Source organism: Gossypium raimondii, chromosome 9 (assembly GCF_025698545.1).
Source record: "Gossypium raimondii isolate GPD5lz chromosome 9, ASM2569854v1, whole genome shotgun sequence".
Taxonomy (NCBI): Eukaryota; Viridiplantae; Streptophyta; class Magnoliopsida; order Malvales; family Malvaceae; genus Gossypium; species Gossypium raimondii.
This window is the reverse complement of record NC_068573.1, coordinates 48,008,708-48,025,574: the sequence shown is the minus strand read 5'-3', so window position 1 is coordinate 48,025,574 and position 16,867 is coordinate 48,008,708. Positions and strand designations below refer to the sequence as shown.

The 16,867-nt window shown below is 32.6% G+C and overlaps 3 protein-coding genes across 5 annotated transcripts; 2 read left to right on the top strand and 1 right to left on the bottom strand.

Moving 5' to 3' along the window:
* Positions 1-1,003: 1,003 nt before the first annotated feature.
* On the top strand, positions 1,004-4,677 carry LOC105800586 (uncharacterized). Its single transcript, XM_012631793.2, has 5 exons — positions 1,004-1,159; positions 1,524-3,827; positions 3,941-4,056; positions 4,162-4,274; positions 4,396-4,677. Exons 2-5 carry the CDS (start codon positions 1,537-1,539, stop codon positions 4,501-4,503), a joined length of 2,628 nt encoding a protein of 875 aa, XP_012487247.1. The 5' UTR covers positions 1,004-1,159; positions 1,524-1,536; the 3' UTR covers positions 4,504-4,677.
* A 171-nt stretch (positions 4,678-4,848) lies between these two features.
* Positions 4,849-7,822, bottom strand: LOC105800587 (GPN-loop GTPase QQT2). 2 transcript variants are annotated; one of them, XM_012631794.2, is made up of 7 exons: positions 7,659-7,822; positions 7,397-7,483; positions 7,142-7,256; positions 6,776-7,002; positions 5,853-6,143; positions 5,407-5,612; positions 4,849-5,325 (listed from the first exon to the last, which is right to left on the bottom strand). In XM_012631794.2, the coding sequence occupies exons 2-7, from the start codon at positions 7,481-7,483 to the stop codon at positions 5,043-5,045; spliced, it is 1,209 nt and encodes a 402-aa protein (XP_012487248.1). In that variant the 5' UTR covers positions 7,659-7,822; the 3' UTR covers positions 4,849-5,042. The 2 variants fall into 2 exon arrangements, with proteins under 2 accessions (XP_012487248.1, XP_052477434.1); XM_052621474.1 differs by having other exon boundaries at positions 7,629-7,747.
* Positions 7,823-11,720: 3,898 nt separating this feature from the next.
* LOC105800585 (calmodulin calcium-dependent NAD kinase) lies at positions 11,721-16,653 on the top strand. 2 transcript variants are annotated; one of them, XM_012631791.2, is made up of 9 exons: positions 11,721-11,874; positions 11,949-12,142; positions 12,221-12,457; positions 12,584-12,645; positions 14,036-14,257; positions 15,074-15,203; positions 15,302-15,624; positions 15,704-15,848; positions 16,205-16,653. In XM_012631791.2, exons 1-9 carry the CDS (start codon positions 11,865-11,867, stop codon positions 16,466-16,468), a joined length of 1,587 nt encoding a protein of 528 aa, XP_012487245.1. In that variant the 5' UTR covers positions 11,721-11,864; the 3' UTR covers positions 16,469-16,653. The 2 variants fall into 2 exon arrangements, with proteins under 2 accessions (XP_012487245.1, XP_012487246.1); XM_012631792.2 differs by having other exon boundaries at positions 11,949-12,146; positions 12,234-12,457.
* Positions 16,654-16,867: the final 214 nt, after the last annotated feature.

Here is a 16,867-nt window from a genome sequence, read left to right as displayed (position 1 = left end):
AAATGAATTAAAAACAATAATAAAACCAATTCATACATGATAATAATATATGGTAAAATTGAAGATTCAGGTGCTCTCTCAAAATTTATTTATTTATTAAATTTTAATGTTTTTGTTTAAATAAAATGAATTTTTGAATTTAAAGAAATTTCTCATTATTCTCACCCTACATGGTAAAATTAATTAATTATTTATATATCAAAGTTTAAAAAAGATTGAAAATCAAATCAAAATGTATTAAGAATATAAAATTGAAATTTTAAATGATTTTATACTATTTTTAATTTTATGAATTAAATTGAATTTTCTATGCATCCTTGACCAGATAATTTTTAAAAATGAGTTCAATTGAATCAATTCGGTTTCTCTTCTTATTTTTGAATGATTTACTATTACAAATAATATATATATATATATATATATATATATATATATATATATCTAAATTTTGATAGATTCCTCTCAAAAAATTTGCAGCAATTTGATCCCTATAAATTTGAAAACAAGCAACTAAGGATAACTAGTCTCGACGTTATTGTTTTTGTCAATTGTAATTTTGATCAATATAATAACAAATTTAGCTCTCAAAGTTTAGATATTTTATCAATGTGATCAGGATTTAACAAAATTAACCTGCAATATTTGTGTAAATATGTAAATGTTAAGACTAAATTTGTTGATCTTTTAAAATCAAGACCAAATTGACAAAACATGTAAATATTTAAGGGTAAATTTGTTGTTATACTACTTAAAATTATGCACAATTGATGAAAGAGATTAACAATCTGACTAATTATCCTTAGTTGCTCATTTTTAAAATTGACAAGAATTAAATTGCTTGGGACCAATTTGTTCAATTTAGAAATTGAGAGAGACTGAAAAGGAGTTTTTACCAAAATAATAATGTGTGGCATGCCAGGAGTCCACGTGTCAACTTCTGAACCTCATACCCAAGAATCTTTCTAAAGAAAAGCTTGCGAACTAGCATGCCTCATCCATGGCGGCAGCCATCTTTTTTTTTTACTAAGTTTCATATTAACTTCCCCTTTTTAGAAATATTTTCCTTCTTTTACTTATCAATCTTTTTTTTTGAATAATTAGAACTTCATGAGAACATTATAAAAGGAATCTGCCAAAGGAATTTATATTTATGCAAGAGGTATGTGGATCGCCATTGATTAAAGCTTCATTTCTTATGGGTTTTTGCTGTAAATTTTTATTTCTTTCAACTATTTGTTGTTTCTGATGTAATTATCAGAATTTCATATGATTTTCTTGTTTAGTAGCAATATTAGAACGTATTTTATGTTACTTGAATTCGGATATGATAAGGATATGCTCGATTTTTTATGAACTTTTTCATATATTTAGAGTATTATATATTCCATAGTCATACTCGAGTATATGTTAGACATGGATATGATTGTTATATGTTTGATAATTTTGCTGATTAAGTTACCTTATCCATGGTGGTTCACTTGTTATGTTCTACATGAGATTAGATTCTATTCCTCCGATTTCAGGATCGCGGATCGAATGGATCATCAAACGAAATCGAACATGGAGAACGAGAAGAACGTAGAGCCGGTGACTGATTTACGACTGGCGCTGGGGTATTCGGGTCGCAGGATCGAGAGAAGGTCAAGCAATGATCTCGGTGCAGGTGCAGGTGCAAATGCAACTTCCAGGATCGGCATGACATTTGTGGCGACCGATCCCTTGTCCGAAATAGTTTGGTCTCCCCACAAAGGTCTCTGTCTCAAATGTACCGAATGCAGCTTTTTGGAGAATAAACGTTGCCTTGTCCAGGACACAGCAGGACCGAGCAATGCGGTTCGTTCGCTGCAAGAAATCGATACATCTGCAAGATCAATCGATGAAAAGCCTATAGATGAACAAAATATACATACATCGTCCTTGGCTTTCCCCATTCTGAATTCTAAAGTTTCTGATATAGACAATTTGGGAAACGACAAAACCGAGTTGTGTCATGAACTGCAGACCGATAATGGTAACTCTCCTATAGGAACTGCTGCCTTGGCAAATCTTGCTGAAAAGAATGATCCAAGAGATGTTGGTGATCGGACTCAGTTGTCCGGATCTCAAGAGAAAAATGTGGCATCCCCTGCTGAAAATGATATGCAGGGTGTAGGTGATAATGAATGTGTTGCAATGAGTAAAGTTTCAAGTTCGGAATCTGCTTTTGAAGTTGAAAAGATATCTCAGCTCAATAAGGAGATTTCCGCTAGTAAACATTCTCCGACTAATAGTGGAATCTGTAGATATAGAAGAAAAGGGAAGGAAAAGGCTTTATCTGATGGGGATGTTAAAGGAATGATTTCGAAAGATGACAGCCACGAGAGCGTCGAGAGTTCCAACAGCATAGGCGAAAAAAGGTGGGGCTTTGAGCAACAGTTGATTGTGGGGAGTAAAAGATTGAAAAAACACGATGGTTCCTTCATGAACTGGATATCCAACATGATGAAAGGGTTTCCGAAACCAAAAGACGAGACTCCATCTTTGCTTCTTACTACTACTGCTGCAAATACGAATCACTCACACAAGAGTCTCATCGAGAATCTTGATGCAGGCGATAAGATACAAAATCCGGGGCACGGAAATGCCGGTTTTCAATCTATTTTTCACTCGATATACTCTCCGAAGACTAAGGTTCAAGGAACAACACCACAAAGTGAAAATGATCAAGCCGGACTTGAGCTGACTAACAAGATTTGTAACGTCGATGCTACTCCAATCGCTTGTCACAGAGAAAACTTTAACTTCCTTAATGTGTTTAATGAAAGGTTCAAAGAACCGATTTGTGGCAGCAGAGTAGGCCCGCCGACTCGGCCAAAGATTGCATCGATTACTTCGTCTCTGAGTAACAGAAGTAGTGAGGCAAATATTGCCGTGGGTGTGGAGAAAGATAGAGGAAGCACTAGTTCTTCTTTAGGTAAACGTAAAATGAAAACCGAGAACATTGATTCAGACCCATCTTCTGAAGCAAAGACATTTTGTAACATTGGTTACAAAAGCAACCTTCAAGGGAGTTTGTGGATAACTCGGTTTACTCCCAAGGCTTCTAGCTCGTTATTTAACCGGGATACCGATGGTGCCGTTGAGTGCTTGAGTGACTGCATGAAACCTGATCTTTGCCCCCGAAATGATGTTAATGTTTCCAACAAGCCCGAAGAGGAGGCATCCACCGGTTTACGCTCCCTTAGATCGGAAGACTCACAGATGATAGCTTCTCATTTCGTTAGGAGATTAGATGTTCTCAAGCAGATCATGCCTTCCAGTATAACTGAGAATCGAATTTCATCGACTGTCACCTGTTTCTTTTGTGGAAGAGAAGGCCATCATTTGCAGAATTGTCCGGAGATAACCGATACTGAGATCGAACATCTTCTGAGGAATATGAAGTCATGTAATAGATACGAACGACTACCTTGTGTGTGTTTTAGATGCTTTGAACTCGGTCATTGGGCTATTGCCTGCCCTTCAGCATCAAGAGTTCAACATCACTCTGCATGTAGAGCCTCTTCTTTGGCTAGACTTGAAGAAAATACGGAACTTTTAGACAAAAACGGAGACGCAATTGCTGGAAATGCCACTCAGATTGATACCGGAAAAGGCCCAAGTACTCTTTATGAAATTATTGCAGACAAAATGAGATCAAACACAGATGTGAATAAGGAATATGTAAGTTTGAGTTACAAGGAAATCAAACATTGGGGTAATTTCACCAATCAACAGGTTTCGGACACACCAAAGGCGATCTTCAAAGCAGTGAGGATGCTTCGTTTGTCACGGACAGACGTCCTAAAGTAAGTGGAGCATCATTTTACATTCGTAAATTCATTTTAAAACCATGAAAAACTTGATTCTTAAGCATTCTTAAAAACTGATGTTTTGATTTTTAATGCTACATTGGTATCAGGTGGAAGATTATGGAACCATCGATCTTGCATCTCAAAGGTTTTTTCCTCCGATTGCGGCTCAGGAAATGGGAGGAAGGTTTAGGAGGAACTGGATATTATGTCGCCTGCATAACAGGTTTCGACACTACATCGTTAACAGTTTTATCATTGATTAATAGTGAATTATTTGCATGTTAAAATATTTTGATGTTACCATTTTTGTTTCTTGTTAAATTTCCAGAGGCAAACAGTCAGGGTGCACAACAAAGTTCCAACAGGTCCATTGTTGTTAATGTAGGGGGGATGAAATGCTCGGTCGATAGCCAATACATCTCCAACCACGACTTTCTCGAGGTAAAAACCAACCCGACTTGATTGTTTTAACCCCCTATTTGCTTGCTTGGAACAAAGACCGAAATTTACTAGCATGCATCTTGTCTACATTGTTGATGACATTAATTAAACGGTTTCGCAGGATGAGCTTACCGCATGGTTGCTCGCAACCACAAGGACTGGTGGAAAAATTCCATCAGAGGAAGAGTTGACAACGAAAGTGAAAGAGAGAAGAATGTTAGGGCTTTAGTCACTTTTTCAATATGCCATCAACACATGGTGTTCTTCAATCGTCTCATCTGATCCGATATTAGGTTTTTGCATAGAGGAAATGGATTTTTGTGAAAACCAAACAATTATACAAAATTTACCTTATGTAACACATTGGATTTTCTAGTCATTATGCTCTTTGAAAACAGAACAACTTACGGGGTACCTAGACAATTGAGCAAAAAGATAGATAATCGGTCGAATCGATATCCTCGTAACTTAAGTTGGTTTTTAATTAATTTCATTTAATTTTTTTCATTTCTTTCCACCACTACATCACATACCTGCAAGGTAAGCTTAAAACGAGCATCTACCGAGTCCTGTATGAACAAAAAATATAAACATTTTCATCCAAAAACATTTTGTTCTTAAGCACCCTACAATTTTCACCCAAAATAATGCATAGATCATGGATTGGGGTAGGTCATCCAAGAAGTTTAGTTTAAAGAGAATTTACTGACACAACAAATCCAGTTCAATTTCATCGTAGATGCTAGACTTGCCGGTGCTAAACAATTCCTAAAAGGAGAACCTGGCAATCTCTTCATCTTCATCCTCCCGGATAAGATCTTCATCCTCGTCGGTGAACCTGTCATAATCATCTTCATCTTCTGGTTCTTCCACTTCATCTTCAGGATCCATCATTGTATTTCTTCTTCCATCTTTGTCTTTCAAACCAGTACTCAAGACAACGGTTTCGCCTCTCGTTTGTTCCATATCCCTCCTCAACTTATCCATGCTCTCTTTCCGGCGTTCTTCCTCTAGGCGTTGTTTTTCTGCTCGTCTCTTGTCCAGATCAGCCCTACAAATTTTGGGTTATTACCATATAAACTTAAAAATACTCCGGATCAGAGTTCACAAAATTAAAAGAGGGAGGCTATACTTGTAAGTTTCCATGTATTCCTCGGCACAGGCTTCAATGGCTTTAAAGAATTCATTCATTCCAGCACCAGAAATCGCAGACACTCCAACCGATCGTAAATTCTTGTAAAATTCATCAAGAGAGAGCGAGAGGCTCTGAGTTAGAGTTGATGTGTACGTAGTATCTGAACTTATTGCCGCTTGAAATGTCTCGAAATCTTCCATCCACTGCACAGAATAATTTCAATAATAAAGGTAACTGCGCATTGTATATATTGCATGTCAACAAGAAAAAGCTGGAAACAGTAAAAATTTAAGAACCCCGAAAAAATGGTGTTCCACAGAAGTTCGATAACCAATAGAAGTGGTTGCAGATCAATCATGCAAACACAATGGAAGCACAATTGACAGATATTTATCTGAGTGCCAAACAAAACATTTGCATCTAATATGGAAAAATAAATATACCTCCAAAGCAAACTGATGTTGTGCAACATCAACCTTGTTGAATGCTAATACAAGAGGCAACCGTGTCTTGTAAAGTATGCTACAAGCATAAAGCATGTTGCTCATGAAGGTAACCGGACTTGATGAACGAGGTGTATCAACTACGTAAGTGACAACAGTAGGAAACGTTGAAGCAAATGCTTCTGTAATGATAGCTCCTGAAGCAGACCAAGTAAATATCTCAATCTGCCCGGGAGTATCCACAAGAACATAGTCGAGTTGATCTGCTCGCCTCTCAATTACCGATATAACCTGAGATTGGATATTTGCAGAAGTCGTATACATGACATGCCATATGAAAGGTACAAGCACATCAAGGAACAGAATAAAGAAGATAAAAACGGCTACAAATATCGATGCAACTCTACATGCACATGCATTGTAACCTATGATGTATATAAACTTTACAACAAAGCTAGCCATTATCTGGTTCAAACATTTTGATACAAAAAGGTTATTGTTGAGGGGAAGTCACTCTTCGGGCTGGTCTTGGACCCTCAAAGGAGATGTTGTTCCTGGGGCGTCTATGCTCGGTTTTAACCTCAGGTTTTGTCTCACAACACCAAGGAGAGCCCAAACGGGTTCAGGGAGCTTGTGAGAGCACCTCACCACCAAGGAAATGTTTAGCATTTGGCCTTGGAGGGGTTCGAACCCATGCCCTTAAAGGGCATTGGTGGGTAAGAACACCACCACTTGGCATAGTTACCCCGGGAACGATACCTCCATTGAGGGTCCAAGACCAGCCCAGAGAATGGCCTCCCTTCAAGAGTTATTTTAAAAGTAAATGTAATAGATGGAGACAACTCTTCCTAGCACAAAAAGTCTTTGCACTGTTTTAACGATTCATATCACAAAACCTAATGCATAAAGTTCAGAAGCTTTACCTCATCAAATTTGGTAGCAAATAAATTGAGTGATGTAAGGATTCCACCATTAGGTCCAAGATTGAATTGCTTCATAACTTCCTTGTATTTAACAGTATCTCTTATATCAATATTAGCACCAAATGGAAGGGTCATTACAGCAGGGTCAAGATTCATCACATAACCCCTAATATTCGAAGCTTGAGTATGGCAAACAAGCCTATGAAGCAACGTCGTTTTCCCACTCCCTAATCGAATCAAACGACATATTTCAACAGTCAAATTTACTCAAAACAACTTACAGGCAACCTGAATTTCATTTACAGATCAAATATGCAACATAAATTAAACATTAAAAGAACACCCAATTCAACTTTCTAAGTTTACCTGCCATTCCAACAACAATGATAATTACTGGTTTTTTCTTGAAGCCGGACGAAGATGACTCGATATTTAACTTGTCCATAATACCAGCAAGCTGCTCTTTTTCATCATCGCCTCCCTAACATAATGAAATCAAATAACACAACCAGATAACAAGAACTACCCAGAATTAAAATAATAGTAACTGACGTTCTTTTTTTAATTTTCAAATGTTTTGACTTGAAATTACTTCATTAAAGGATGAACCCGTTTAGGTACCTTTTTTTCCGAGGAATTCATTTGCATTGAACCGCCTTCTTCTGGGGTTTTAACACTTGGTTTTTCCGACTCGGAATCAATTTCCATCTTCGATAAAAAAAAAATTCAAGTTGTTTATGAATAAAAACGAAAACCAAGAGACAAAACGTTTTGAGTTACGATCAGAATAAGAACAAAGAAAATAAGAGTTAAGGGGAAAAAACCCAGAAAATAAACAGAGAAGAACAAGTGCCTGAAATTAAAAAAGGTGATGCAAGCCAACCTCGTTAGTGAAATTCTTCAAATGCTTTAAAATTTGGAGTTCAAGGGTTTCCACTTCCCGGTTTGTTAGGGAATTGGAGAAACAAGGGTTTTACGCATTTTATGTACACAGAAAATGGGTTAAGGCAATTTGGGGTCTCAGATATTTTTCATGAGCTTTATTCAAGGCCCATTATACAATAATTACTACTTAATTTTGAAACTTTTTAATGTGGTGTTTGTATTTGAAAAAAGAATACATATTTTAATATCTGAAAATAATTATGTAATTTTTTTTTGTGATTTATTCGGGTTTTAGGGTTCATCAGTGGCGGAGTTAGGGCTGGCAGGGCTCAGTCCCTTAAAATGAACAATTTTTCATTTAGATTTTTTTATAATTTATAAAATTTTAAATTAGTAATTGTAAAATTATACTTTAACCCTCCAGAATGATAAAATTTTGATTTAATCCTTTACAAATTATAAAGATATAGACTATTAAAATGGTAAAATTATATTTTTACTATTGTAAAATATCCAATTTAATTTTGACCCTCAAAATATTTTTTTTTATTCCGCCACTAGAGTTGATTTGATAAAAAATCATCATTAACTAACAATATTAATAAGAGATAATATGAATTTTTGCCCCTAAACTTATGAGGGATAATATGATTTTAGGTCCACTTTGGTGCTTGTACTCTTTTTAATCTGTTTTAGTACTTAAACTTGGCAACTAAATTTATTTTGGTCATTGAACTTGAAAAATATGAAAAGTTTGATGATGATGCACTTTAAGATTGTGCCCCATCACTTTAAAATTAAAATATATATATAAATTTTTAGGTGATGTCGTGGTATAATCTTAGAGTGTTATGTATAGTGTTCTAATAATCAAACCAATAGTTAAACCAGTTAAACCATTGGTTCTCGATTCAATTGGTTTGATCGATTCAACTGTTAGACCAACAATAATTTAATAAGTAATTAAAAAATTATTTTTTAAAAATAAAAAATTTATTAAACCGGTTCAACTTGTTTTTTGTTCCAGTTTTCAATTTTTATTGGTTTCGAGTAGTTTCCATTCAATCGATTCAACCCCTTTGTTTGGACCAGTATACCAGTTGATTCTCAAATTAATAGGTCCAACCAACCAATCTAATCATATTCTAAGAACACTGGTCTAGTTGCATGTTTTATGTACCAAAGTGAACCCTAAAAAAGTATAGGTACCAAAGTAAACTTAGTTGTCAAGTTTAATGGCCAAATTTTATATTGTCCCCATTAATAATGAGATATTATCAAATTAACCTTGAAACTCAAAATAATCACGACAATCATACTGAATTTATACTATTATTTAAGCTCTTCGCTGAGTCGGTTTAAAATAAGTAATATTATTCAAAGAATAAAAGGATTTTAGTCTTTTCACTTTAAAGAATAAATCAATAAAAACATGTGTATGATGGGATTTAAACCCAGCCAATTACATTAATAAAATCTTTAATTTACCATTTAGCTAAATTTTTTATATTTTTATACATTTTAATTCTATTGTGCATATTTTATTACGTTATCAATTATATATCTATATTATTGTATATTATTTTAAATAGATATTTATATTTTAAAATTGTGACTTCCATACGTATGTTTATTTGATACAAATTTGATGGCTTGTTTTTTAATTTTTAACTTGGGCTAAAAAATGTCATGCATGATTAAAAATATTTAAAAGGAAAATCAATATACATGGCTGTTTTTTTATCAAATAATAACAATTTTATTTACACATAAACGTCCAAATAGAAGCGGATTGGATATATGCCATTTTTTTATAATATATTATTATAATATTATTAAACTTATATCTAAGTGGTTGGAAAAATAATTATTATATTTAGTTATTTTGGATGGGCGATGCGTTCGTTTGTGTTTAGTGTAAAAATAATGGTGGTGGTGAGATTAGATATTATAGCGTGAGACAAAACGAAAACTAAACGTAGTGTAATGAAAGTAAATGTCCATTCAAAGGGACAAGTTTGTTAAATAATAAAATTTTGTTTTTGTTATAACCGGCGTGGCTGAAATTATTTTGTGATTTTTTAAACATATATTGTTTATAATTACAATTGTAATTTTTTTAAAAATTCTTAAATAAATCCTTAATTCTTAAATGCGTAAAATTCTCTACAACCATAAATTTATACATTTTATACATAAGTATTAATGTTTGGACATCCATTAGACAATAAGAATGATTTTCAACTTTAAATATGATGCAAGTCCAGGATTAAATCTTAAAAATAACAATTGAATATTTGTGGATGAAAATTAAAATTGATATCTTTAGTAAGTGCGCAGCAGCTCAAGTATCTTGTCTTTACTGCCATGGACACTAAAAATTCCATGATTTGCATACTTTATTCAATATTTCTTAAAAAGGAAAACATCTTTCAAGAAATAAATTAAATAAATACTTGATGATTTAATGACAATATGAAAAAATGCTCTTTTTTATCTCATCAAATTAAATTTATAATTTTTGTTTATTATCATGACAAGTGGTTTAAAATTTTCATAAGAGGGTTGATTTTAACGCATGTCTTTTTATTATTATTTTAAATAATTATCCTTTATTTTATTATCAAACTTAAACAATATATATTAAATTAATTGGTGATTTGGAATTAATTAATGTATATATATTGAATTAACTAACAACTTTCACATTTTAGCTTAACAACCTTTGTACATTGGATTCCATGGACCATAAAATGGAAATTCTAAGGTTGGTTGACCTTCATATTACAATGGTACAAGGTGTCACATTGCTAATGTAAGATTTATATTTCCTTCCTGAGATAATGGGATTCCCTTCAATGAAGATTCACTGTTTTCATTACCTCATTATTGATATTCCGGGAGTTTGATTTTGATATCAAATATTATTTCCATATTGTTTAGTTCACTCTATTAATAGAGAAATTATTTGATGGACTCTTTCCACAACATTATTTATAGTCTCTTTCCAATTATTTAATGACATTTTAGTCATTTTTTTTATGTTATTGATGCATAATTTTAGTAATTTCATTTACGCTAAACACTAAACTTTGAACCTAAATCATGATTCTCGAACTCTGAACCCGAAACCCATCTTGAACATTGAACCGTGAATCTTGAACCCCAAATTTGAATCATGAACCTTAAACTTCAAACTCAAACATTGATTTAGGGTTTAGGTTAAGAATTTAAGGTTCAAGATTCGGGATAAAAAATTACTGAAATATTATTAAATAATTAGAAAAGAACCATAAATAACATGATAGTAAAAGTCCATAGTAACATAGACACCACACTGAAAAAATATCAAACTCGGTTATCAAATGACAAATTAAACTTTTACTATATTTATTTAATTATTGTTAAATCAACCGATTAACACAAAGTGTAATTATTTGATACACCCCAATTAAATTTTTTAAATTCGTCAAATGAATTGTGACAGTTATATATAATTTTAATTTTTTATTACAACCTATAATACACTTGTGAAAAATCCAATAATTTAATGAGTTTGATGCTTTTGCTTTTTTATCTTTTCAGGGTAGGTTTGGATGGGAGATTGGGTGCGGTGTGGTGCGTTTAGCTTACTTTTTGTCTCATGCTACAGTATCGCTATAGTATCTAATCTCACCGCCATCGCTATTTTTACACTAATCGCAAATAAACACACCGCCTATCTAAATTCACCCTCAATCTTTATATTTTTAATTTCCTTTTCAGCAAAACCAGTGGAGTAACGATTTTATCCTTAAGTTCAATAATTATGTTTTTTACTCTCTCTACCTAACCATTTTGTCTTCTATCGACTAAACCCTTTCATCCCTAAAACTGAAATTAAATAACACAGGAACCCCAATTTAGACTTTTGACCAAAAAATTGAAACATTATACACTTTTTTTAGTTATCCAATTTTGTTTTACGAATTTTAATTTTATTTCAATATTTGTTCATAGTTTAATGCCAAAAGAAGTTGACTTGCATTTTTCCTCAACAAGTATAAAAACCTTCCCCCATCTACAAATCTCAACCGATCAAAGCCAAACACCCCCCCCCACCCAAAAAAAAAAAAAAACTTCATTTTCCCAGAAATTCCAAGTACTTTCCTGTTGCAATAATTTTTTTCTCACTACTTATTTTTCCCAATAGTTATCAACAATTATGATCCATGGTAAGATCAGCTAATTGTTACCTTATTATTTCTCTTTTTTAATTTCTGATACTGATTTTATTCCATATCACCAGATTATGGCCCTCCTAAAATCATCATCGTCCAATTCCTAGCTGCTTCGATCATCGGAGCTGCAGCAATCGCCGCCGCAAGTTACTTCCGACCGAAGAGAAATCCCGTTAAAGATCGTCATCGAAGTCTTCTTATTCCACTGCAACAGAGGACAGGTTCCGGCCGTTTTGGAAACCGGGAAAGATTCTCTCACTATGTTGGTATTAAATTTTAGCATTATTTTTCCCAAATAAACCCCTTTTTTTTATTGGGGAACTTTATTTTCTTAAACTAGGTTTTTGGCACAGCTAGGCAGCTTGGATTTGAAGATGCAAATGAGTGTCCGAAACTGTGCAAATTGGCTGAAAATTATCTGAAAAAACCCAAAGATTGTGAGGTTAAGATCTTTGAGTATTTTGCTGAAGAACCAGAAGCTGACATTTTATATGGAAAGTTGGTGGAGGAATTTGAGAGATGCATACTTAGCTATTTTGCTTTCCATTGGAGCCAAGCTCCTAATATGATTAGCCAGGTATAATATATATATATATATATATATATATGAACAAAATCTCTTAATCATAATAATCTTTGATTAGGGAATTTATTAATTAATTAGTGAATGATTTAATGAAAATTGTTTTGCATTTCATGTCAGGTTTTGGGTGTTGAATCTGAGAAGAAAACAAAGCTAAAGGACTTTGTCATGGCAGCTACAAGGTGATTCCGACGCTTTTTTATTATTAATTACCAAAATAAAAATTTATCATTTATTAATTTACAATTTTTTTAAATTTTTAAAAAAGTTAATATAATTTTTAGCCTTTAAATTTATAAATTAAGTCTATTTTAATTTTTATATATATTATTTTAGCACTTGAATTCAATAAATAGATTAACTCAAAAAAATATAAAAGTTTAATGATATAAGAACTTATGTCACTTTTATAACTTTATTTTTTTTATTTTTAAAATAATGGCTGGAGCAAAGTTAAAATATTATTTGAGGTCAAAATTGAATAAAAATTTAAGGGCCAACATGTAATTTTATTATTATATTAATTTATAATTTCTTAAAATTTAAAGGGATTATATATATATTTTGAATGCCAATGCCACTACATGCTACTCTTTGTCTCTAATGATTTGGAACAATTTTGAAGTGTCGCGTCATTAAATTCAAGAGAATTTAAATTTAAAGACTAAATTGGACTTACTTAACCAAAGTAAATAAAAATTATAAATATTAAAATTGATTTAATTGTTAAATTTATGGACTTTCTGAAAATAACTAAATGCACTCTTATAGTGCTAATTATATTTATATTATAATTTAAGTACATCAGAGAAATATTTTCAAACTTTTATTACATTAGTTTTTTTATATTTTAAAACATGTTTATATATGTATGTTTTTTTTGGTGAATTGTTTTATATTTTTATTTGCATTATGATAGTCCCACGATCTAGTATTATATTGTTTGGAGACGACTAATTTTGTGTTTTTCTTTTAATAGTCGAAATCTGGATCAATATAGCAATGCAAGTGGGTATTTTAAATTATTAATTAATAGTCTACAATAAATATTTAATTAATTTGAAAGGTATGCATTCACAATGTTTTGTTCATTTGGTCGTTTTGAAAGTTTCATTCGAAAAACATTATAATACTCTCTTTTTTAACATAAATTATTCCAATAATATAAATTTTATTTAAAAATGGATATAAAGCGAGATTTAATTTTGATCTTGACATTTTTCTTACATTGATTCTTGAATTTTTCACACTAATTCTAGATTTTGATAATTTTTTAATTTAGTTCCCAAATTTGGAATTCATTAAAATATAATAATATGACTTATGCAATAATATCACCTTAAAACTTTTTTAAAATACTTAAATTTTAAATATTTTTAAAACTTTAAGTGATGATTTGAGTGTGAGGATTAAATCAAGAAAGTTATTAAATTCCAAAATTATTATGGAGAAAATAAATTAAATTACTAAATTTAAATACTAAATATTGTTTTATCTAAAAAAGACTTACGGAGAATCGACTTTTATTAAAGATTAACAACAAATTATTTTGTTAATTTGGATTGATTATAGGCAAACGAGATTTGAGAGGGTGATAAAGGATTTGAAGGTGGCTAGGGTTTTCTCGACGTTGGTGGAGGAAATGAAGGCGATGGGACGTGTGGACGGCGAAGCAAAGTGTACGGACGTGATGGTGCCGGTGGCCCACAGCCGGCGGAGCCCCGTGCTGTTGCTTATGGGCGGTGGTATGGGGGCCGGCAAAAGCACCGTCCTCAAAGATATTATTCTCAAAGAGTAAGGCTAGCTCCATACCATTCCAAATTTTATTAATTATATAAAATATATAATTTATAAGTTAATATAATTATATTATCTTATACAAAATAAATCTATTTTCAATTTTGTAATGAAATATTATTATTTGAATTATACAGCATCAAATATATGCACGTATTATAAGTAATTAATAAAATAAATGCTAAATTAATCACTTATTTTGTAATTGTCTAAATTCACCTTAATTTTAAATTAATATAATTTATCGTCCTCTTTCTAACCTCCAAAGCAAATTTTGTATTGCAGTTTTTCTTTTATAATTTAGAAACAATTTTAATTAAAATGTAACAGTTAAATAATTTAAAATATATTTTAGACACTATTTATATTAAATAATTTTCAAAATTATATGAAAGTAAAAAAAATTATAATGAAATTCAATTTTTTTAATTTTAGTTTTATTCCTTCTTTTAGTATGTTATTTTTTTCACTACAGACAGTTCTCACCAATTTAGAAATGGGAGATTGACTCTTTTTGGAAAAGTCTTACAATGTTCCTATGAAGCTCATGTATTTTTCAATTGGTTAGTATTATTTCTAATCGGGTTGTCTCCCTATTTTACAAAAAACTTCAGTGCCTAAAGCGGTAAGTTGTCGCCTCTTTAGACAATCTCGGACACTTGGGCTTTTATCAGAGTCGAAAGACAAAATCCCTGGTGTCAATCAATTGAGGAGTTCATCACCTTCGAATGGAAAACATTTTGAAAACTTCTTCGAAAAGAGTCGTCCTCCATCGGCAATAATGGTTTCTGACAATTAAATTGGCATTTGCAGATCATTCTGGGCTGAAGCAGCAGCGAATGCTGTGGTTGTAGAGGCAGATGCATTCAAAGAAACAGATGTTATATTCAGAGCTCTCAGCTCTAGGGGCCACCACCATGATATACTTCCTACATCTGAACTTGTAAAGTTTATCCCCCACCTCCGCCATTGATAACTTTTTAAGCTCATCAATTCCCTATACAACAAACTACTTACATTTCAACTGTAAACTATAAATAGGTTCATCAATCCTCCACAGATGCTGCATCATCACTGCTAGTGACAGCATTGAATGAAGGGCGGGATGTGATAATGGATGGGACTTTATCATGGGAGCCTTTCGTCGAGCAAACCATCGCCATGGCTCGGAACGTTCACAAACACCGTTACCGGATGGGGGTCGGATACAAGGTAGACGAAGATGGCAAAATTACTGAGAATTACTGGGAACAGATAGAAGAGGAGGAAGAAAACGATGATCATCAAACACATAGGAAACCTTACAGAATTGAACTTGTTGGAGTTGTTTGTGATGCATATCTAGCTGTTGTTAGAGGTATAAGGTAAATGGCATTTGCCAGTTTGATTAATCTTCAGAATTAAGAATAAGGTTTTGTTTCTAATTTGGATTGAATTGTACAGGAGAGCTATAATGGTGAAAAGGGCAGTGAGAATAAATTCACAGCTAAAATCCCACAAAAGTTTTGCTAGTGCATTCCCAAGATATTGCCAATTTGTTGATAATGCCAGGCTTTATTGCACCAATGCTGTTAAAGGTCCTCCAAAGGTAAAAAGTCTTACTTATCAAACCCGGAGTTTAACTCGTTTCATTCATGACTTGGGATTCCGATCTCCAATAACCCCTTTTCCTTCTCCGTAATCATTGTTAAGCACAATTTAAATGATATTTTGTTAATGGGGATTTGAAAAAGTTAGTGGAACTTGGGGACCATGTGTATGGTACCATTCAACCTCCCACTTTAAGTTGTTGGTTCCATGGGACCGGGACCATATTGCAAATGGTCCAATGAAACTGGTCCTTTCTGCAAACCCCATGTCAACTAACTTAATTACTTTATTCCTTTTATTGCTTCATCTTTTCTGAGTAATGTGTGTGTATATATGTATGTATATAAACGACAGTTGATAGCTTGGAAAGATGGAGAAAACAAGCTGTTGATAGATCCAGATGACATAAAATGGTTGTCAAATGTGAGCAAGTTGAACCCAGGTGCAGACTGTGTAAATGAGCTTTATAACCAAGACCCTAGTCCAGTAGATGAGCCTGGTTCGGTCTGGAAAGACATTGTTTTGGACCCTTCAAGACCAACCATTCAATTTGAGCTAAAAGCTTCCATTCAAAGAATCGAAACAACGACGCTGACGACAACATCAATTGTAACATGAACACAAGTACATATAATCTAGCTTCATTGCAAAGAGTATGTTCAAGTTTTTTCAAAAAAATATTCATATCGCCATTGACAAAGCCTTCAATTTTGGTTTCAGATCAACTATCTCTCCAATGTATATCTTTCATGTAATATTCCAGGAAGGTTAATGATAACTTTTGGCTTTTCAGGTTTTTTTTTTTTTTGGAATTTTGGTGAAGATAACTTCAACTCTACTCGTTTTTAAGTAAAATGCAGGCACTTTAATATATTACTAAGTCGTATGGATGTACTTTTTGAAGATTGTGTTTGACACTATTTTCTAGGCTTGAAGAGTTTAGATTTGTACAAAATAAAAATTAAATTATGGGATTTTCAGAGTTTTATTTTTCAAGACTCTCTTCGATATTTAAGT